The sequence below is a fragment of the Limulus polyphemus genome, unplaced genomic scaffold (genome assembly GCF_000517525.1).
Source record: "Limulus polyphemus unplaced genomic scaffold, Limulus_polyphemus-2.1.2 Scaffold438, whole genome shotgun sequence".
Taxonomy (NCBI): Eukaryota; Metazoa; Arthropoda; class Merostomata; order Xiphosura; family Limulidae; genus Limulus; species Limulus polyphemus.
In genome coordinates this window covers 52,509-76,683 of record NW_013666048.1, presented here as the reverse complement: position 1 = coordinate 76,683, position 24,175 = coordinate 52,509, and the positions used below count along the sequence as shown (strand labels likewise).

Here is a 24,175-nt window from a genome sequence, read left to right as displayed (position 1 = left end):
GTGTCGCTAAAGTTTCGTCGGAACGAATTTACGGAAAATTAACTAACGAACGGAGACGTAACATGTATATATTCCTAAAATCTTTAGACTTAATTTGTTTATTATGCCAGGCCCAAGTGCTATTCAGGTCAGATGATATATCGTAAAATATTAAACTATTTTAGAAGGTTAATAGTTCATAATTCTAAAAAATATAGTTTGATCTATTAATTTACATTTCTAGCTGATGAAATTCTTGCTTCAAAAAGAGAACAGCGAATAAATCTTTTAAACACGAGGAAATATATTAGGTTAGAATTGGTTTAAATTTCGTTCAAAGATACACGAGGGATATCTGCGATAGCCGTCCCTAATTTAGCAGTGTAAGACAAGAGGGAAGGCAACTAGTTATCACCACCTACCGCCAACTCTTGGGCTACTATTTTACTAACGAATAGTGGGATTGACAGTAAAATTATAACGATCGACGGGGATTCGAACCCGCGACCCGCAGATTGCGAGTCGAGTGCCCTAACCACCTGGTCATACCGAGCCCTTTAGACTTACTCTTATAGAATTATCGTTAAAGTGATGGTGAGATGGCTTTATTTAAATAGATTAACGTTATAGTATATTTATCCATCCTTCCAAACTCTTGTTTAATTGCACTTTCTTTGCTTTTCATATTCAGCATTTTTTGAATGAACAGAAGGAAAATAATACAAATGATAATTAATCATAACCCATTAACTGGTAGAACGAGAAAGTGAATATGAGAATATCGATATAACTATAAGCCTTGCTACACAATTTAAAGTAGGTTTTGTAACGAGCCATTTTTCTTTTTGCCTGGTATCTTGAATTGTACAAATTATTGTTCGATGGTAGCCCAACAGTGTATTTGTTAAATTCGTGAATTGCCAAAAGCAATTTTACTTGGCACCACAAATGCTTATTCTACTCTGCTCTTCTTAATTTTAAAAGTCCATAGAACAAAAATGAATTAATCATCGACTTGCATTTTTCGTTAGACCCACATAAAGCTTCGGGTTATAGTTGTTGAATGTAGGCCTGGAAGCTGAACATTTACTTTAGTCTCATTAAGATACAACGCATGCGCACAATATTTAAACTGAAAGAGTTAAGATTTGGACTAAATGTTATATGGTAGTACAGGCTTAACGGAACTTAACTTGTTGAATTTGGCCTAAGTGAAATTATTATGAGAAGTTATGCGTTCAGTTCTAATTTACTTTTGCATGATAATAAATATTGTGGTTAAATGTCTAAACTGAGTAAGTTAAAATACCTGACGAATGTACTAGCAGTAGTAACACAGTGGCAGTGTTAGACCTATTGATCAGGGAGTCTAATACGTTCAATACGCATATGAAAGGTTAGATATGGCAAACATTCAGCCGTTAAAAGTAATTTTTCATGAAGTGAGTACCAAGAAGTTTTGGTTACCACAACATCCACTTTTTGTTGGTATTAACTTATCTGATATTTTGAAACTGAGACCTGGGTTTGACTTTGAGTCTGGAACACAACATTTTGATCTTGAGTGGGAAACATTTGTTGGAACATTGATACATAGCAGAATTTTAGAAACAGGGTACTGCAACAATGAAATTAGAATGTTCAATAAGCTAACTCAGTTCGTTAATGTTTTTATTATTAAAGAAACAACAGAAGATGTTCCAAACAACTATGATGGGGATGTTGCCAGTACTTGTCTATTTTCTGAAGGTAATCCAGTTGTGAAGTTGTATGTGACAGATCTTTTTGTGAAGCATTATGGTTTGAATCTGTCACAAAAGTTTTATTTTAAGCCTGTATACTGTCTTCCTCTTGAGAAAGTAGTGTTTTTAGCAAAAACTGATGAGTGTTATAATTGGGCAACACAAGACGATTGGTGTGATAAACTGTCACTTTCAGTATGTAACCCTAAAAAAGTGCTTTGTCGTTCTGGTGATGTTTTGTTAGCATCACCAAAGTCATTTGGTATTGAAGGCCAACATAGTATTTCTAAACTACTTGACCTAATTGCTGTTGAGTGTCAACCAGTGGCCCAAGGTATTCTGACCATAAATACAACAGTTGTGGTAACTAAATTTAAGCCAGATGACTGTAGAATTGTAAAAAAACTCCAAGAACCTGCCAACAGTTTTAATACAATGCTTCATGTCTTCAATTACTGTAACAGTTTATTGCCTTATGGATTACTTCTGGGATCTGTTAATCCTTTCTCAGTAGCAGTTCACAAAAACTTACTCCGTCATTCTAACAAAAGAATATTTCGTGTGAAGATGTTACCCCAGCTTCCCAAGATGTATCTTCTAACAAAAAAGGAACTTTCTTTCATTGATCCTATGAATGTAATTATAGTGTCTGATGTCTCTCTTAAGGAACTTAAAATTGTAAATGGAAGCTGGGTTAAAATAAGCATGTGTATTTATAAAGATAAACAGGCAAAGAGAAAAAGTTGGTTAATAGAAGATACAGCACTGAAAGAAGATTGTACAAATTATTCAAGAACTACTGAAAAGGCAAGTAACATTCCAATTGACGTTGAATCAGAAATAAGAACTCCAGCAGAGAAAATAAGACTGGTGAGAGTGTTCTCCATAAATACTGATGAAGAAAGCACAGACTTTCCAAAATTTGATATAAGGAACAATGTGGCTTTTATCTCTCCAAATTTGTGGTTCAACTTGAATAAACACCCTTCATCTTTCCTTGAATCAGCAGCAAGGCTGAATTTTGAGGTAAGGCTCTTCTGTGTTACCAAATGAACAGTTAAAGTATGGTTCTGGTGATTGTTTTTTCATGTAACTTAAAGAAAATGCAGCATTTGAACCAGTTTCTCTTTTCAAGTCTTCATTATCACCATGTTGTTTAAGTTTTCACATAAAAATAATTTATTAAAAAATATAGATTAAAAAAAACATTTTAAAATTTAATTTTTTGTTTATAAACAATTTAAAATTATGAAGTATATCTTACCCAAATTCAGGTTTAAATCACTGTGTGTGACAATTTGATTCATTGAAAAGTGTCTTGTTAGCAACAGCTACAGGATTAATCCTTGAATTCAGTTCATAGAGCACTATCTGGCTTGTAAGAGGCACAAGATTCAATCATGCTTGTGGGAAATGTAAAATAAAACTTGCACGTGTTGCAAATTTATTACTAACAAGAGGGGAATCCTCAACAGCAGTGGCTGTAACTATATCTGAAATCAGTCAAGAGATGATGGAGCTATGCGGTAAAAGTTTGTACTTGAACAAAACAAACAAACTTGGAGCCATTCTATGAGCCGCTATGCCACGGCTACAAAATTATGAAAAAATAAGCAATGACTAACTGGCAAAAAGCCAGTGAGCTCTAGTGTTTAGCCAATGACCACTGTTTTAACTTTAGTTTATTTGCAGTTGATGTCATTTATTATAGATATTGCTTTTAAACTAATAAAGTACAAAATACCATTACATGACGTTTTTGGGGCAAATCTAATCGGAATGAAATATATTCCAACAATCAAAACTAGCACAATTATAACCTAAATTTAAAGTACTCATTTGGAACACACAACTCATTACATTATTATTTGCTGAACAAAAACATGAATAGCTTTACATTATTTAGCATGAAATTATGTTTTAGTGAATCATTAAAACTGTGATGATGATAGTATTTGTGTAAGACTGCACGCTATAGTGTAAATATCTTTGTAGACTGTGCACTATTTATAAATTGAAGTCAAAAACATAGTGCTTCCTGTAAATTCATGTCAGCTAATTATTTATGTCTACAAGAGCACATACTTCATTAACCTTATTTTTTGCCACACTTTTGTGAGCATCTTTTGAAGTAACATTTATCAGTGACATTAGTCTTGTATTCAGAGTACAGAATTGCTGGATATCTGCAGTAATTTCTTTTTAACCCCAAAAAATTCATCTGGGTATACCACATAGATGTGCCCTGCAATTTTGAACCTCGACTTGCTATTTTGCAATCTCCATAAAAATGGCAACATAATGTTATATTTACATTGCTAAGCCTTAAGGAGATACAATTTAGGTTTTGAAAAGTGCACCTTTAAGCATCCTGATTAAAATTTTCAAGTCTAGTTACATTATAAACTTACTCAAAGCATGGTAAAAAATGCATTATTATGTTTGCCAGTCTGTATTTAGAGCACATGTTTACACCCATGATCAAGCATGGCAAGACCATCCAAACAAAATGGTTACCAACTTTCTTCGTGGTAAACATAACATAATCACAGTATTTTAGTTTGAGTGACAAACAGTAAGGACAAAAATATTGTGTGAAACTAAACACCAGCTAAGAAAACATCCTGACAAAAACAATTTAAGAAAAAATTTACATGGATGGAAAATATGTAATGTAGGGGTGCTTACTCTGAATTACAACTGTCTAATCCTTTTGTCACAAAACAGAGTTGTTTTATCATGAACATGGCAACTTTGACATGTCACAAAACTTCAACTGGACATAAATGTGCATAGCATGCACTGAAAATGAATTATGCATTTCATTACTGCCATCAGTTGTGTACCTAGTGACAATGAAGAAACTTACAAAAGCTATACATTTTGTGTACTACCTAGTGAAGGAGGAAGTACTACTTTGAGTATTAGTTACATCTTATGGAACTTATTGATTGTGATTTGAAAGCCCTCAGTGTTACTTCTCATGCCACATACCATCTGCCTTAGGTGAATCAATTGATAATGAAGTTGTCAAAAAATGCTCAGAAAACAATTTTCTTTCTTTTGTCTTGCAATAAGACAACAGATATTTCTGTCACTTGTTTGTAATAACTGAAATAAACTCTCTTGACTCAGTTATTCCTTAGGTCATTTTGACATCTAAAATAAAAATGCAAATGGTATCAACCAAAAACTGAAGGAGTGATTTAATTCTAATGTAATAGATATTTCAAAAGTGATGTCTTTTGGTGCTGATGGTGCCTCTGTGATGATGTAAAAGCAAAATGGTGTTGGAGCACAGCTTAAATGGGAAAACCCATTTGTTGTTCAGTTTTATTGTACAGCTCACAAACAGCTTCTTTGTTCTCAGCAGACTGTTGAAAAGGCTCCTGTAAAGTAAAAATACAGAGAAACCTTAGCTTCTTTGTACTATTACTTCTGAGAACTGACTAACTTTGACAAGTACAAGATATTTTAGATACTCCTTAGCTAAAGGTTCATGTTGTTTGATGGTGTGTTTTTTATGCTTTGATGTCTGTATATGTGTACTGGAAAGCTCTTGTACAGACATTTAATTTCAGTGGCTACTTTTGCTAATGATGCCAAGACCAAATGCTTGCAGGAGGGAATAAATCAGCACATGTTTATGGACATGATACATTTCCATATGGATTTCACAGTAAGTGATAACAGCTCTCAACATGAAATTTCAAAGAGAAGATTTTGATCTAGGTAATTTATAGGGCCAAGTATTAAACTTATGATGTTTAAATTTGATTTTTTATCTGAATCGGGGATGTCTTCAGACCTTCGAAATATTATTATCATAGTTGACAGAAACTAAATGTTCAAAGATGTTGAAAAAGCAGCAAATCAAGAACAGAAGTCTCAGCTTGAGAATGCTTGTAAAGAATTTGGTTAGAAATTGAAAGCTAATCTTTAAACAAAATTCCTCACATAGCAATGAGAGAAATGGCATTATTTTCTGAAGCTGACTTGATCAATTACGATAATGAGAAGATGCAAATGATTCCAGACTACCATGACACAGTTGAATCAGTTGGTGATACTCAGTCCCAGCTCATTATTGACAATGGATCAGCAATGAATGAATGGAAGATAGTCAAGGAAAAAACCCAAAGGGAAGTTTGTATATTCCATGTAAAATACTTGTTGCTTATCACAGTCTTCTCTCCAAAAGATTGTTGAAGCTTGTGCAGTTTGTTTTAACCTTTCCACTTCAAACTGCAACATGTAAATGAGGGTTTAGTGTTTAAAATGATACTAAAACTATGAAATATGATACATTTTTGATGAACATCTACTTGAATGGATTCAGTGTTAAAGGCTATGACTTTCTTCATGCCTAAAAGCTCTGGAGAGCAAATAAAGACAAAACTTTCATGCAACTTGCCTTCCAGAAGCTATTAGATTAATTCACCATTATTACTGTGTATATAGTAAATCATTTAAAATCTTTTAAGTGACTGGCAGCCATGTATATTACTTTGTAAATAAGTTAAAATTATGAACAGTTTTGATTTTGTGGTATTTTTAGTTGAATTGAATATTTATTTGATTTATCAGATAGGTCTGATAAATAGCAGGAGATTCACTCAATATCAGTTACAGAGCAGTACTAATACTAATTATCTGAGTAAATGTTAAAGGAAATAATGAGACTGGACAAAACGTGACTGTCAGATATAAAAGACTGCATAGTGTAGGTAGTATTATTAATTTGTTTATTTTGTGTTTGTAATTCACTGATGTTGGGGCTATGGAAATTTCTAGAAGGCCTAAGTGATAGACATATAATAGCTGCGACCAGACAAGCAGAAATGGAGTAAAATTAAAGTAATGTGAAAGAGAAGTTCCATCAGAGAAAAGTTAAAAATTCAAAGTTAATCAAGCTGGGAGTGAATGGCTTAACGGTTGATATGTTAGAGTGAGATTAACAATTTGAAAGAGTTAAGGAGAATAATTTGTCTTGTCAAAGTGTGTTCTAAGCTAATTGAACCCACCTGTGTGGACGTTGATAAAAGGCAGATGATTATTGGAAGTACAAAGAGCAGACAGTTATTGGAAGTTCAGGATACAACTGCAGTAACTTACATGACAGTGTAAGTGAATTACATGGATACTATTGCAATAAAAATAGAGAAAAATAGTTTGGCTTGTCAACTGAATTCTAAAGCAATTGAATTGGCCTAAGTGGACTTTTGACAAGAAGAGAACTGTATAGTGTTTAAGATACAACTATGATTGCCATAATGTAAACAAGTTTGTACTTATGTTTAACTTGTTTCAAATATATATATGTTATTTTAAAAACAAATGGAGGGCATGCTGTTCGTTTATTGTCGAATTTATCGCGAACAAGTCACAGACACCTACTGTAGGAAAATTTTTAGCCCGACACACCCAAAAAATTTACATTACTATATATACTACTGAAAAGTAGTTCCCGACACACAAAATGAACAATATTATACACTAAACACAAACACTGTGTACATTTGGTGTTTACTTCATCCAAATGTCACTTTCACTGGATAATTGGACTGACTACTGACAACCAAGTTCTACTAGACTAGCTTTAGTGGTGTTCCAAACCAGACTCCCAAATCCAAGGTTTCATTATTTAAAAGAAACCTAGTATTTGCCCTACTTTTGTGATTGGTCAGTCTCATTACAATTTGTAGATATCACCTGAACATTAATTGAAAGACACTGCTGTAGACATTCTTACACAACTTCATATTAAGCAATGATATCCTTGAATGGTAATAGGTAGTACTTACCAAACAAAGGAACAAAAAGTAACTTGAAACTAGATCAACTTAATGATTTTCTTGAACATGTTTATGTGAAATCTTTACATAGTCAGAATAAAGAATGAATTCCAAAGAAATATAATACTATAAGACGATAGAAAGTAGTTGGTATTTTTATAACAAATGTTTACATGTTACTAAACTTTTATGGAGAGAGCACAACTAGAGTTTGTCATTAAGACTTGTATAAGTTAAGATTTAACTTTTCATTTCAAGTCCATTGATTATTTTTGTCCCCCCAAAATTCATGATTGTATTGTCAAACTCACCTAGATGCAACAGTGGGCTAGAAAGGTTAGTATCAAGCCCTGAATGACAAGAGTTTTTCCTCAGTGTTGACTTCAGTTGTTGTGATGTATTCAAAATTAATGTTGGGAAGAGTTTCTCTAGCCCATTCAAAAAGGGCTCTTGGGTGAGAACTAATAATTCAGTCTTTCAAGGGTTGCTTTTTTTGTGGGCCATTTGATGCTTCCATAGTGCCATCACAAGGCTCTTTCCCATGGCTCATTTCATGCTGCCATTCCAATTCTCACTGGCGACGTTCTAGGTTAATGAAATTTGTTTGGTTCTTGTACTGTGAAGAACCACCATCCAAGAAGAGATATTTCATCTCAACCTTTGTTTTCAGATATGCAAAGAGTCTCTTCCCAAATAAATGGAAAGCAACAGAATCATGGGGCAGACAATTTCAAATGGAAACAAAACTTAAACTTTTGATTTCTAGAGTATCTGGACAATGATAATAACAAACAAAAGGATGCAATGTGGTCTAGCTGTTTGTCCAGTGAAATCTCTAAGCTGTGTTTTACATAAGAGAATGTATAATTTTCAGAGAAATCTCCAATCACAATTACTTGTTCTTCTTTCAAACTGTCTTCCATTTCAGGAACTTCACTTGCTGTTTAGTGATAAAATATGTTTCATGAGAGCAGCAGTGCTGCCAATGAGAGCATCAACAAAATACTCTTGTGATTGGTTTTCTCAATAGATATTCTTTCCGTAGGTCCCATGCTTTGTTGTTCACCATGTTCATTAAGAGGCCATCAAAAATTTCATTTAGTGCATCTTTCAAAAGCATTATCTTAGAGCAAAAGGGGAGGTTACTTCACTTTCATTTATCATTTCATTCTCTTCATTCACATTTATTGCACAATAGGCACAATTAGATCAAAAGTTGGTACTTTCACATTTGGGGTATTCATTTATTCAAAAAGAAATCTGCCTGCAATGGATTGCATGTTACCAGGGTTAGGAGATGTTTATAGGCGAGTTTTCCTTCATATTTCTGAATGGGAACTTTGAAATCAAGAATCTTCTTTGTTCTTGACTTTTCCATCATGACTTTGGTGTTCTGGTGGATCACACAAACACATATATTGTGTATTCCACTTGCACCTGCTAACACAACATTGTTTGCACAAAGTTGCTGCAATTCATCTTTTCATTTGAATGTTCTTGTTCAAACATGGTGCAGGCCTCAGACAAGTAGTATCATCTCTCCTGTACTTTATTTTTCCTGTCAGAGTTCAATGACACAAAATTTCTCTTTCTAGTCATGACTGCTGTAGGAGGTACATCCAGTGAGAAAGACAATATATACTACAATAGTATTTGTCTAAATACCTGGATATGCAGTCATGAGTGCACTGATCACCAAACCAAGAAATGTAGTTCAATATCAAGGACTCAGGCAGAGAGTTTGAATATCACAAACTCCACAAACATTTATTTGCAACTGAAATTAACAATACATGAGCAAATTATAATATGCTTCTTAAAGTTGGTTCTAGATTCTTTACCTGTAACTCAATAACTGTTTAACATTGAAATTAGTTCATCAAGATTTAGACTTACATGCATTTTACGCAACTTTACTGATAATATTGTGTTTCTAATATACTATAAGAATATATTAGTTATGAAAAGATTGAATACCTTCCCATTCCTTGTTCCATACTGAAAGAGTGGACTTGTAGCTGAACAAATGCTGTTTGACAGCAAATTGAAGCAAACTGTTGTAGGATGAATTTGGGAAATTGCAAAAGTTTCAGAATTTTAGCATGTGCTTATCACGATGCAAGAAATTGTTCAGGATAGCTGTACTCACATTTGAAGTACTGTGTTCAGTCTTAAGCATCTTACCTTAGAAAGGACTTTGCATTTTTGGAAGGATTCATAGGAGAGCTACTAGGATGATATCTGGGATGGAAAGGTTGTCCGATAAGGATATGTTAAGATCTCTTAATTTGTTTTCTTTTGATGAAAAAAAAAAGAGTTAGAACGGATCTGATTAAGGTGTTTAAGACAGTTAAGGGAATTGATAGTGTTGATGCATTATCTTTTTTGCGTGTGTTTTATGGTGAGAATGGTAAGCCTAGAGGACACAAATATAAGTTTTGGCAAGGTAAGAGTCATCTTCTGCTGAAACAGCTTTATTTCCTTAACAGGATGGTTGGCCTTTGGAATGAGTTGCCTTCAGATGTGGTAGATACAGTCAATTTAAGGGAGCTTAAGAGAAAGCTTGATAGATATTTGAATGGTAAATGCTGACTTTGAGTCTTTTAGTGTTTAATTTAGTAGATAGGATAGCATAGATGGACCAGAAGATTTATTATTGTCCTTTAATGTTATGTTATAATAACTGTTCACTGCTGAGGACATTGGTGAACATTGCCTGTTTATTCATCATGAGCATTTATAGCATCAACATCCTAACTTCACCAGTTCTGGTTTTCTTTTGGTATCCATTCATTTCATTACTAATGAGTTCATCCAGATATCAAATACAATTTCTCCATCATCTGCTCATCTATGCATCTCATTTTATATAAACATCCTGCCTACATTAGAGTTGAATGTTGATTGTTCATCCTGAAAGAAATGTTCAGTATGCTTAATTGCATATTTTACAAGCAGAAAGTATGACTTTCTACTTGCCTCATGAGTCAGCACAAATACCAGCAAAATGTGTTTTTGTTAGGTAATTGTGGATGTCTATTGCTCCATCTTCTAATCATACTTTTTCTTATATTTGTAACTAGCAGTGCCCTGTATGTAGAATTGCAGGATAAACCATCCTGAGGCAACTCTCTAGCAATAAACTTATCACAAATTATCCTTTGATGCAAATGTTTCCTTCCTGACTAGATCATTTGCATAGAAATCTTTCACTACTTTTACTGTATTCTTGCTGAAAGGTTTCCATGGTTGAAGGTTTGGTGTGGCAAGGATGCCTTTCTCCTCCACTTATTGTTTTGCTGTCCATGCCATATGAGATGTTGTGTTGAATTCAGCATTGAATTTCTGGATGCTCTACCTCTTGTCCACAATTATTAACAGTTGAATCTTTTCAATTCTCATAGTGAACCCATAATATGTTTCCTTCAGCTGTTCTATCATTTCATCTAGTTCTACTCCCAGTGACGCAGTGGTAAGTCATCACATGTTAAAGAAAACTGAACTGTTAGTAAGCATTAGAGATGGGCTATATATTTTGTTTTCAGAACTGATTGCACCCTCTCTCTATATCTTTGTTTTTCATTTTTAGTTATTTTAAAATGTGTTACTCATGAATCTACAATGATACAATATAATGAGTAAATACCTCTTGATTCCATCAATTTTCCAGGCTGATGTGATACAAATTTAGTAACCAACCTTGATTTTTGGGGCTGACAGTCAAGTAAGGTCAAATGTCAAAGTTCTGAGATAATACCTCTCTTCCACACACAGAACAGCTTGATCCCTTGCACATCTGCCTATGAGATTTGCATGCTACTAGCCTTGAGCTAACTGCTACTTAAAAATCATGACATAATCATGTGACATACCCCTCCACCAATAGGAGGGCAACATAACCTCCTTGCATAGTAATTTCCCCTGAGCATTTGTGCTCAAAAAACTTTTCCTCAGCATTGTTTTGAATGGATGTGTTTTAAAATTACTAATTAATTACATGAGATTGTTGATAGTTTAAGGAACTTGAATTTCTTTTAAGTTTAACTGTTTCTATCTTTACTAAATTTAAGGAAAAAACAATTTCTGCTTGCCCATTATGAATTCTCAAGTGATGGTAACTTCTACTTCATCCTATGCTGGTGACAATGCTACTAACACGAGACCTGTGACTACTGGAGGTTCTTTGTCTGTGGAGGATGTGGCAGCCATTGTTATGAGTTGTTGGTTCCCTCATGCATGCAGGGCCTCCTACTCCCATCCATTTGACTGACATTCCCTTTTCTCAGTTTGAACATGGCCAAGATGATGATGATTTTGATGGGCTGTTTCCCACTCCAGGGTTTGCCTTAGATTCTGCTTTATCAGGAAAATCCCCAGTCTTTTAATCTCTTCTTGAACTGATTTCACAGATATGTCCTTTTCGTTCTCCAATGTCTTTCAATTTATCCTACTCTTTACTATACAAAACCCATACTCAAGATTACTTTGTTTTCCATTCTCCTGATATTAGGGTTTATGCGGACTCCTTTTTTTTTTTGAACAACTGCACACCCGTAATCATATGCCTCATTCTCCCCACCCACTTAACTTTTTTGTTCTGATTTAAAGCCATTCTTCATTTTTGTTCCTCGATTCCCAGACTTTGGAATCTTTTTTACCTGTTTGGGGGGCAGACGCCTTAACTTTTATTTCACTTTCTAGTGCCCAATTTTCACTTCTTTATCTCTCTCTTACCACCCTCCTACTTTAGTCTTCTCCTCAATTCATCTTAGTCTGAGGCACTTCACCATGGTTCTAAAGGGTTTTCTGGAGATGTTAGTTCTCTTCTTTTCACCACTTTAGCCTGTACTACTGCTTTATTTCTCCCTTATTAGTTCCTCTGCTGTTGGGACTTGTTAAGTCAGGATACTTTCCTAACTAATGTTCACCTGCCTCATTTTTATCTCTGTGATATTTGCCAACCTCCTTTTCTTCACCTGGGAGTCTTCAGTGGTATTCCTAACTCTCTGAAGACCTAGGCCAAGGTCTTCTCATCTCTCTCAACCTTGTCCTTTGCTTACCGTTCCTAGGCCTGTTCAGTCCATGTCTTCCCTTTTCATTCCTGCTTCCCACCCTCCCACTTCACAAAATCAGAGTCATTGATTGTCTTGTCAGTGACTATCCTGTTGGGTCTGATCCAATGGTTACCCTTCTTTCTCGACCCCCTCTAGTTGTTATTCTACAATCTACACACCATCTTTGAGAAGGGTAAATGCATTTACTTTTCCATCATCCTCTTCTCAGGTGGCTGGTGTTGCCTCTCAGAGTATGCTTATTTCCCAAAATCTGCATTGGCCCAGGGGTAATGGAAAGCACTCAGCCCATCTGCCCTGGCTCTACCACTGCCCACTGTTAAGATGGTGTGTTCTGCAAACCACTAGAGGTATCCTCATGGTATTAAACTTACTCAGTTGCCTGATCCAAACTCAACCATTCTATGGACTATCCTGGAAAAAGCTGGCTCCAAGGAAGTAACTGGTCACTTCATTGGCTTACACTTAGGGGCTTTTCAAAATAGGGGTTCACAGTCTCTTATTGCATTGTATCAAGTAAAAGACCTTTCCAGCAGCTGTCAAAAGGGGATCTTGGCACTTTTTTGGGTCTCCCCAATGCAAAGCCCCTCCTTCTCTTCAAGTGGAACACAGGAGACCTTTGCCACTTACTAGTTCCTAGCCACTGAGATGGTGAACCTTGGAGAGTTCATCACTGATTGCTTACAAACAATATGGTGGGAAGTATGACAGTGGTGGTAGTTTCTGGGTTGTGTTGGTCCCTCCTCCTGAAGCAAAATGGATTCATCACTCCATCTTGGTCTGCCCAATTGAGTCAAGGTGAGACAATACTTCTTGGTTTGCTGACCACTTGTGTATGAATGCAAAAATTCCACTCATCCTAGTGGCACTTTTTCTTTCTTTCTTCTGGACAAAGAGTGTACCCTGGTTGAGACAATATGCAGTCTCCCTGGGCAAACATCCTCACCAGGCTCCCTTTCTCATTCTTTTTTTTTAACATTTTAAAGAACTTATTAAAAAGAAGATACTAAATTATAAGAGCAACAAACTCATAAATAAGGCAAAATTAAAACAGCAACTGTTTTAGCTCACTGTATAAGGGTAAAAATGTGCTTTCCAGCATAACCAGGTTTCATTTGCCTGGGCCTCTAGGAAGTTGACCCCATGTCAATAGGCCTGTCACCATCCTGTTGGTGGATTGCTATCATTGCAGTTAACATTGAACATGATTTTTAAGTGGGAGTTAGCTCAAGTCTAGTGGCATGCAAATCTCACAGGCAAATGTGCATATTCAAACTATTCTGTGTATGGAAGTGAGTATCTATTGGAAATACTTTATCAGGTAAGGAAAATGTTAAATTTAAATTCTAGATATTAGAAAAAATGGCATGTTTGGCTAGAGCACAAAGTGATCTTTTCAGTGGTATTCACATTTTACTATCGTGTTAAAAATAATGTTATTGGTACTTTTGTGTCATTTTTTAAATTTGGGAGCCATTTTTGGATCCAATATTTGGTGACTTCTCACATAAAAACCATTACACCTAGAGATATGAAACATGACTAAATATTATATATCTATGGCACCAACATCTCTGCCAATTATCTTCACAGTTGGAAGAGATCTAATTTGAAAGTTTCCTGAAGTTATTGATTCAACATGCACTGGCTCACTTTTGCTTTTTCAAATGTATGTGTAAAATCATGCTTTCTTGTTACTTTCTACAGAAGTGGTTCTGTTTTAAGATGGCTAAAGGTAAATATATTTGGAGAATTTGGATTTTTAAGGAACAATTGAACAACATTTCAACCCTGAAATCTAATTTTAACCTTTGTTTCTGTGATGGTAAACCATATTTAACTTTAGCATTAGAATCAATATATTCTAAATCTATGAAAGAATAATGAGTAAACATTCTGACCAAATTTCACAAGGAATTCAAAATTTACATTTCCTTTTAGAAAAAAGTCATGTTACAGTGTGTCAAAATTATATTTACTTCTCACTTGGTATTGTATATTTCTCTATGTATTAAATCATTGTAATACATACAGGGAATGCTTACTCAAGAAGACTTGCGTGAAGATGACTCTGAGAAAGTGGAAATTTCGCCTCCGTATGCAAATGAGCTGCACTTGTCTCTTGTTCAGTCTCCAAGCTATACCTCTTTCAGTGACTTACCTTTGCTGAGTAAATATTTTGAAATTGACAGGTAGACCTAGTTACTGTTCATTTGCTGCTTATTCTTGATTTTTTTAAGATTATATCTAGTGGGATTAACAATTTTCATTTTTGCCAATGTGATATCTTATCTCCCATCACATAATAGCTTTCCTCGATTTATGCTGCTCTCTATATGCACAATTTTCACTTGCCACTAGCCTTGAGGCTCCCACCTAACATCACGTGTTTGCACATGGTATAGTTGCATTATAGCATGTATTTTGTTCTTCTTTCTTAGACTTAGGTTTTCCTACCTTTGTCTTGCACACTACTCTTTTCTATTATTTTTCTTCTTTCAACTTTTTTTTCTGGGGTAATGCACCATTCCCTGTGGGGTTTTTGGCAGATGTTCATTCATTTATCTTTTCTACAGTGGCATGTTTCTCTTCCTCAGCCTTTTCACTTCATATTTGATAGATCTGTTGCTAGAGTTGGTTGGGGCATGAAGTGCTTGTTACTAAATTGCTTTGCCTCCCTTTTATCTTGTATGCTTTCCCCTGGCTCCTTTCATCTGCCTATGTTATTTACTGGTGTGCTTGTTTCTCTGGTGTCATATGTTGGGGCTGCATGCTAATGTTACTTCTTATCCTCACTGATTCACCTTTTGTCTCATGTTCCTTCTTTCAATCTCATGTCCACCTGCTTCCTTTTCTCTCTCTGTCACCACTTCTCATTTCTGCCCTTTTACCACTTGTAGACTGGTGCTGTCAGTCTTGGTAGTAACTGCCCTATAGGCTCAGTGTCAGTAGGGCCTGTTTCATTTGGTTTATGGACCTTTGCTCTCCAGTTGCAACCAACTGTTTGGTTTTCCTCTCCTCCACCATGGTCTCCTGCTCCTATTATTTTCCCTCCTCCATAGGATCTTGTTTTTTGCCAACATCAGTTCTAAAGGCTAAAGTTGCTATTGGAAGGGTTTCTCACCCTTTTCCAGGATCTTAATCCCATCTCTTTGTGGTTTCTAAGGGATCTGTAGATAGGTGTTAGATCTTACATTTTACATGTTTCAGCCAATTTCTCATCCTCTCTCGCTTTCCCTTGAGGACATTCTCACCCTATAGTGGTCTTTTGCCCCAGGTCTTAGGATGACCAAAGTGGACATATCAAATAGTTATTTTCTTATTTGGCTCCATCCCAACAAGCCTCTTACAGCCATTCTCTTCTCCTTCAGGAGATGGCATGTCTGTGTTGGGTGGTCAATTTGGAGGAGCCACATTTCACAAACATTTTGTTTTTTATTCATTTGTGTGTTTTTTCATTAACATCGTCACAGCGCCCAGCCTTCTTCTCTTGTTTTGAAGGACTGGAACAATTAGTTTCTCATGCCATATTCTCTTCTTCCCTCAATATGTGGGAGGTTCTCTCTCTCTTTTGAGGACTTGAGCTTCCATGGAATTCCATATCCCCTTGGGTTGTGATCATTTGCAATGCCTACAATGAACTCTGAATGATCACTGTCCCTTGTTTGGGATCCTTTGTCCTGAACTGTTCTCCTTCCTTACTCAAAAACTTTACCTGATGACTTGATAAAACTACTTTCATGGCAGATTTTCCTCTTCCTTCCTTTTGTCTGGGTCTCCTCCCATTTCTAGATGCCTCTTTGACAAGAGGGGGTATTTCTCAACTTTCACATGCATTTGGGTCAGTGGTACCACAACATATCATCCCTTCATATCCATCTCTCAGAACTTTGAGTGGCACATCAAGCTTTGGATCATTTTTAGGATGTTTCATAGACGTTTAGTGATGATATGTACAATTGCCAGTGGGACATTCTGTCTCGCTCTCGCTGTTTCCACGCTATAAACTTCCATTTTTGAGCCCATTCTTTACAAGTGCATCTCATTGCTAGTTCTATACTGAGTGCCCTGAATCCTGTTGTGGGTTGTCTCTTGAGGACTGCCAAGATACTACCTATGGATTGGTCCCTCAATCCTCTTGTGTTCAAATGGTTGTGCTCTGAACTGGACACTCTTCTTCTAGATGTTTTTACCACTCTTCTCAACATCCTACTTCATCTTTTTGGTCACCTGTTTATCTTCTCTAAGCTCTAGCTGGGGATGCATTCAGTCAGGACTGGTCCAACCTTTTTCTTCAAGCTTACTCTCCTACTCATCCTCTCCCTTCATTTAGGGCACTATGTTGAGTCCTCCTGTTAACTCTGTACTGGCTGGATCAGCTGTGGTTTCCTTTCTTGTACCTTCTCCTGTCCTTTCCTCCTCTTTTTATACATTTGTCACTCCATACTCCTTCAATCTCGCTCATCTTTCTCTCTCCCATCCAGCAGTGTCATCACTCCAACTTGTGTGGATTTTGTCCAGTTCCTTGGAAAACATTCAAGGCTCTCCTCACATATAGACTTCCTTCTATTTCTCATCTTTGCAAATTTTTCATTGGCTCTTTGATCAAGGCTTATACCTTTTGACAATGACTGGTTACTGGACAACTCTACCTAATACTTTTGGGTTTTCTAATTATCGTCATGTATTCTTCTCTCCTGTATTTTCTATGCTCTTTCATCTTTTTTGCCATGTTTGCCTTCCTTGACTTGCAGTCCTTCCTAATTAGAACCTGAATGCTGTTCTCCATGCCCTTACCCTTCCTCTCTTTGAATCTTTAGCCTTTTGTTTCTCGTAACATCTTTCACATAGGTCCTATTTCTTACATTTTGCCTATGGCCATAGGAGATATGATGTGTGTGCTATTGGTGCTTCTTGTATGTTTTATCTTCTATTTCTCACTATTATTCTCATTCTGTTCCAAATCGTATTCTCTGTCCCATCCACGTGTTTCATTATTTGATCCACCTTTTCATGGTACATGCTCCTGTCTATTTATTCTTTGGTATTCTTCATCTCCCCGAGATATTGCTCCCATTACCCTCAAATGATATAGCAACTCATCCATTTAACCTATGCTTCATTGGGTGTAGATTTACATCACCTCTTTCAAATCTCATCTCACCAAATCTGACACTTTATTCTTTCTCTCTGACTCTTCACCTCCATCATCTACTGAAGGAGATCATGCAGGCTGGCATGTGGACTACCCCATTTACTTTCATAGCAGATTATTTTTTTTCATCCTTTAGCCTTTTCTTCTTCAGGTTATCAACTTCATCCCATCGTCATTCCTGCTCATTTCCTGCTCTGAATGGATAAGATCTCTTTTTATATATCTTACCTTTACAGTGGCCTATTTCTACATATTTGGATCCCACTTTTAGGCTCCCTGATGAAATGGGGTGTTCCACAAGACAGCTTGAGGGTTTCTTGCAGTATATTTCCTCATAAATAAGGTCTGTTCCAGACTGTACCAACTCATGGACTATCGCTAGTAGCCCTATGGCTACAAGCTCCTACAATTTGTATGACCTAATGTCATTATTGATATATTTCATTCCAAAAATAAAACTAGTGGATGAAATTGTTTGAAATTTGACAAGCAGTATCCTAAAAGTATGTAGTTTCAAAAAAATAAAACATTTGCACTCAGACTGAATAGTTCACCTGCAAGGTGATTTTCATGTTGTCTATAAAAATACCATTTATTATCTTACAGTTTTTACATTTCATTTGCATAATCTTTAGAACCTCCTATCTTTGGCAGAGATGGTTTAGTTTGCAGCAAAATTGTTTGCACTTGCTTATTTATGAAACACATGTTGAACAAGGAAAAGCACAGAATAAATTTAAAAAATCATTAAACCTTTCAAGTATGAATTTTCAAATGTAAATAAGATGTAATTAACTAAAATACACAAGTAAAACCTAAATGCAATTTAACTGTCTATCAAACTAATATATATAAGACGAGAAAAAATAGTACTAGGGATAATAATCTCCAACAATGCACATAGCAACTGTACACCTTTGTATTCAATGTTTTTACATTGCATGAGATCATATAAAATGTAGGGGAAATATATTTTGAAATCTGCTCTTTCTTTTGGTTATAAGCATGTCATTCAAATCTAATTTGTCACTAAGCAACAGCCCTTTCTAATTATGTGTGGGTGTGGTGGGGGAGAACTTTTACAATGTCATTCTTGGAATTCAACCTAGTTAGTAGTAAATGTGCATACTTTGACAGTCTGGTCAAAACCTATACTAAGGCACAACACAACTGAAATAAAAGAAAGGAAAACTAAGATATTTTTAACCACAAACATGTCACCAGAAAACTGAAGTTTTAATTATTGTTTTAGAGGTTTCTTTTGAAATAAAGGAATAAAAACTTAAATAATATAAAACTTTGAATTATAATGTACTTGATAATGATAAGTTCATTAAACTACATTGACAGTAAAGTGCCTTAATTAAATTTTGAATGTAACAGTAACACTGTGGCATGTGCAGAAAGGAATTTAAAGAGTGCACCAATAGTCATAGGGGTAAAGCAGTGATGGAACTGCTGCCAATCTATCCAGTTCAAATTGAATAAACTGGGACTGGCCTGCTTTTAAAAATAGGGTTTGTGTGCTCACCCATTGCACATTCTTAAGGTGTTGCATTCCTGAGACTTCCTACCCTCTTCTAGTGGAGTATGTGAGTCCTTGCTACTTACCAGTTCCTTGCCACTAGGGTGGTGGACCATGGAGGCTTCCTCTTGAGTATGACCACTTTCATCAATAGAGAGTAGGCAGTGGTGTTCTATTGGTGTAAAAGGTGTGTACTCTCCCCCTACAATGGACCAGAAGACACATACCTGATGCTGCCTGGTTTTGCACTGGATGAATCTGCCATATGTAGCTCACCCCTTCATCTGGCTTTCACCCATCCTTCCACCAACCAGATGTCAGTTCCTGGGTGGTCTGGTGTTGGATCAGTGCAGGACCAACCAACATAAGCCCTCACATGTGTGGTTGGTAGAAACCCTCCTCCTGCTGCAGACCAGATGGAACATTCCAGATATCACCTGGTTTCAGACTGGAGTTGACTCACCATATTTGCATTCCAACTTTCCTACTGTTGCATAGATGTTGGGTTCCTGGATGGTATGGTGTTGGTTGTGTACTGGGTCTTGTATACATGTGCCCTGCCTAGGTTACCAGAACAGAAGTTGCTTTTCTCTTCTGCATCAAAGGTCAAGACTGTTGGGATCCTCCTACTACTAGGAACTAAAAGACACATATCCAAGGCTACCTGGTCTTGGGCTGGAGTTGACTCACCGAGTACAGTCTGATGCACTTTAGCCACTTTATACCAAATGGCACATCCATTTTCTTTGTTGGACTTGCTTCCTTTCTGCCCAACATGGTGGCACGCATCTTTACTGCAGACAAGAGTATATCTTGGTACAGATGAGTTGCAGTCTTTCATGGGTGTGACTATATATTTTCATGGTTTTAGGGTATCATGCTCCATAGGTTCTTTGAGCACTTTCTTATGGGGGCTTACCAAGGTAACTTTTGCACCAGTCCCTTCACCATTTCAATGTGAAATTCTAGCTATTATGTGAGAAGAGGTAATGTCTTTCCGATTGATACTTACCTCCCACTTCTCACCCCTCCTTCCCACTTCTGATGTGTCTTTTCTTGCCTAATCTCAAAGTGATGATTATGCTGTACAGTATAAAGGGAGTCAGCTGCCCTGGGAGAGTGTGTTGCACTCCTATTGGTGGAGGGTTGTCACATGTTCATTTGTATGTAAAGTGATCTTTGGTGGGAGCTTCAAGGCTTGTGGGAAGCAAAAATTGAGCATATAGAGGGCAGCACAAATTGAGGAAAGCTATTATGTGAGAAGATGTACTTTTTGACAGTAATTTGTGTTACATATTGTGTAATTGTTAATAAGTACAAAAGCACAATTTTCCACAATTTGTCAAAATATTTCAAAGACTTGATAAATTTGAATCAGACTGTTTTTAAATCTGTTACAAATTCTCCCGAATAGTGTGTGTTAGGCATAAAAAGTAGAGAGATGGTGGTAAAAGTTTTTTTAAGGGATTTGTTGACAAAGCATTAGGTTTTAGTGTCTGTTTAAGAACCCTTGAATATTGTTTATGCTACCTGTTGTTTAAAGGAAAATTCAAATTGTTTTTTTACTGAAGTTATATACTGTTAATAGAACATCAAATGTATTCTATAAATACGTTTTGTAAGATAATATACCTCATTACAATTAACAACAATTTTTATGTAATATTTAAGGAAATATATTGTGTTACAAGAATATGAAACTGTTAAGCAGTGAATATATGTGTACCAATGTTCGGGCTTGAGTAACTTCCTGTGATGCATTATTTTCTGATGCACTAGTGTCTATTGTACGATTATGTGAAAATAGTTTCTGTAATGTAATTTCTTGTATATTATATGTATAAATGAAACATATATAATGTGTGTGTGTGGATATATATTCAAACTAAAGGAATTGTCAAGAAAAAACTTGAGTGAATGGCAAAAACATATTCTAATTATTCAGTATTCTAAGTATTGAAAATTAGACTTCATTGAGATCATAAAATTAATAAGATTTTTAATAAATTAAATAATAAAATTTTTAACGTTAGTTATTACTTTTACAGTAAAAGCATTTGAAAAGTGAATAATATAGTAATTATTGTTATGGACACTTGAACATTTTTGTTTTTTTTTATGATAATAGGAGTATAAAAAAAATTTAGTGTATGATGAGAAACAAAATGTTTACATAAACATCTGCATTCATGCTTGAAAACAGCAGCTCCCATTTTGCATCATCTTACTCTTTTGGTCTCTGATAGTTACTCCCATTTCCCCAATGCCAATTTTATTGCATCTGAAGGGGGACATTCTAAACGTTTTTTGTTTCCTGGAATTATTAGAATGTATAGTCTTGTAAAGATTTTTAAAATACTTTTGCTAAGTTTGGATTTTAAATTTTTTACAAATTCTCCTGAATTTGTGTTTAGGTAAAAATGTAGGGAAGTGATGGTAAAAGGTTCTTCTAAGGGGTTCAGTGACAAGGCTTTAATTAGTTTTCAATGTCTTTTTAATGAACTGCTTGGGATTACCATCAGCTTGGAAGAACTTGTTAATGATATCAATTTCTTGTTTCAAACTTTCAGCATCATACTTTGTCTTTTCTTATTTTAAAAATTATGTTTATTTGTTTAACTTAAAAAAAGTGTTAACCAAAAAACTAATACTTTTTACTTCCCAGCTTAAACACTGCCAAAATATACTTTATATTATAGACCTCTTTGTTTTGATATTTTGCTTAGAGGGTGCGTACTGTGAATAGTCATACATTACTGTTTCTAATTCTGTGATTTAAACTAGGATGGTATATGTTGCTGTAAATTATACTCCATTTTTTTAGTTTAGATGTTTGCTAGAGGGAGTTCATCATTATGATGATGTTAAGATCTAGAAAGTTCAGTATCAGTAGTTAGTAATCGATTGATTGATTGATTAAGTGAAGTATTCAGAGAGTGACTCATTTCAGTATTAGTTGTGAGAGTTATTGCATCTATTCAGTTACTGGATCAACTAGCCAAAGAATTATACAAATAAGTTAGATACCATTAGTCTTGTTATTTCTGTTCAAACTTAGCATTTGAGGCTAAGCCTACAAGCAAACTAGCCTGTGGTAAATATTATTGATGATATAAATTAATTCATTATCATTAAGTGAACTGGTCTCAGAATTACTTTTACCAAATAATTCAAAAGAACGTGCCAAATGATAGAACACTTTACGACAGTTTTTTCAAATTATCTGGCTTACAAATTTTCTTCTATTTTCCTACAATATTAAATGAATGCTGTTAATCCTACTATTTATCTTTGTTATGATTTAATTTAATGCAAATATCTTAATAGCTTCTTATGTAGATTTTTGACAAAATTTCTAATAATTTTTAACTTAAAATTTATTTTCAGATATGTTGTCAAAGGAGACATCCTAGCCATAGATTCTAGAGGTAAAAATGTTCTGTTCTTGATAGTGTTCAAGTTAATGCAGCTGATAACTTTTATGCATAATGTGTAGTCATTTCTATTATATATCTATATATATATATATATATATTGAAAGTTATTTCTAATAGTTTATTAGCCTAACTTAAGGTAATTTCATATTATTTATTATTGTTTTTTTATTTGTTAAAACACCAACTGTACCTATACAGTCATTGTGGTCAGATGAATATGAAATACATAATGAACTTTCGTCAAATCAAAATTTGTAATGTAATTTTTTTTTTAAACTCCTGTATATTTACAAAGGTCAAGACAGATGGGATTAAGGTGAAGCTATAAAAATTCTCTTTATGTGATGTGTTCAGTACTTAATGGAAATACCAAGTATGAAAAAACAAAACATACTAGTTATTTTGTTTGCAAGTTATAGACCTTAGTTAGTGATCTGACTATCAAAAATTACAGAAATTAAAACATTTTTTCCTTCTGAAGATGGCAATTACATTAGAATAAATTAAGTGTATGGTAATAACCTTGTCCCAAACTTTTATGGAAGAACCTTAGATATATATACATTAGACTACGTGTAAAAGAAAAATACAGAATTTTGAGACTTATGATAACTAAGTATACTCAGCTTAGTATATGCTATTTCAAGACAGTCCAGATGATGCATTCAAGTACATTTCATTTCAAATTTCAGAGGATGTTTCCTTTCATCAGGAACTAGAAAATTCGTTTTATACCAAGTAAGTTTAACTGTGTTTGTTGTAATCAAGAATATTTAAAAAAAATTGACACTTTTTGAAGTAAAACTTGTGTTGAAAGCAGGCAGTCTTATTTCTGAAACACAGTTTGCCCATTTTTGTTATGCAGAACTTGCTCTGTCACTGTCACCTGACTTAAAGTTCTGAATATCTTTAATGTAGTATAATACTTGTATCATAACTATACATTGTTCTCAACACCTCTTCCTTTCTCGTGAAGGAGGCAAATTGTTCTTCAGAGTTAAATATCTGTTTGAATTCATTTTAATTCTCAAAATGTAAAAAGTTAATATCAGTGAAATCATTTGTTCCATAGTTAGTATCAGATACTAATTGTGATTGCAATTATTAGTGATTTATACTTCTAGGTGACTAAACAGTCAATCTGGTCTTTTGTTTTCTACCATTATGATGGATAGATGGTTAAGAGTACAAAAAAGGTGCTTGAGTATAACTGTAAAAATATAAAAAATTCTTTAACTTGGAAAATGTCTTTGCTACTGAAATGCCTGTTTTTTAAGTAAAATTGTTATTAAGTTTCTTAAACACAAGACTAGGGATGTGTATCTCATCAGAGTAGTTGATATGATATATATATATATATATATATATTCATGGCACGATAATATATATATCTAGATACAGAAGTTTTACCAATGGTTTGTTACAAAGTTTGATAGTCTTGTCTGTAATTTATTATCTATATTACAAACA

General features: G+C 34.9%; 1 protein-coding gene across 1 annotated transcript in view; it reads left to right on the top strand.

Annotated features, from left to right (window-relative positions):
* The first annotated feature begins 815 nt into the window (after positions 1-815).
* Positions 816-24,175, top strand: part of LOC106458269 (peroxisome assembly factor 2-like) — a 68,283-nt gene continuing 44,923 nt past the window's right edge. Inside the window, exons 1-4 of the mRNA XM_022384445.1 lie at positions 816-2,747; positions 14,623-14,780; positions 22,656-22,696; positions 23,398-23,443. Of these exons, the coding sequence (XP_022240153.1) occupies positions 1,383-2,747; positions 14,623-14,780; positions 22,656-22,696; positions 23,398-23,443 (1,610 nt within the window). The 5' untranslated portion in view covers positions 816-1,382. The remainder of the gene's footprint in view (positions 2,748-14,622; positions 14,781-22,655; positions 22,697-23,397; positions 23,444-24,175) is intronic.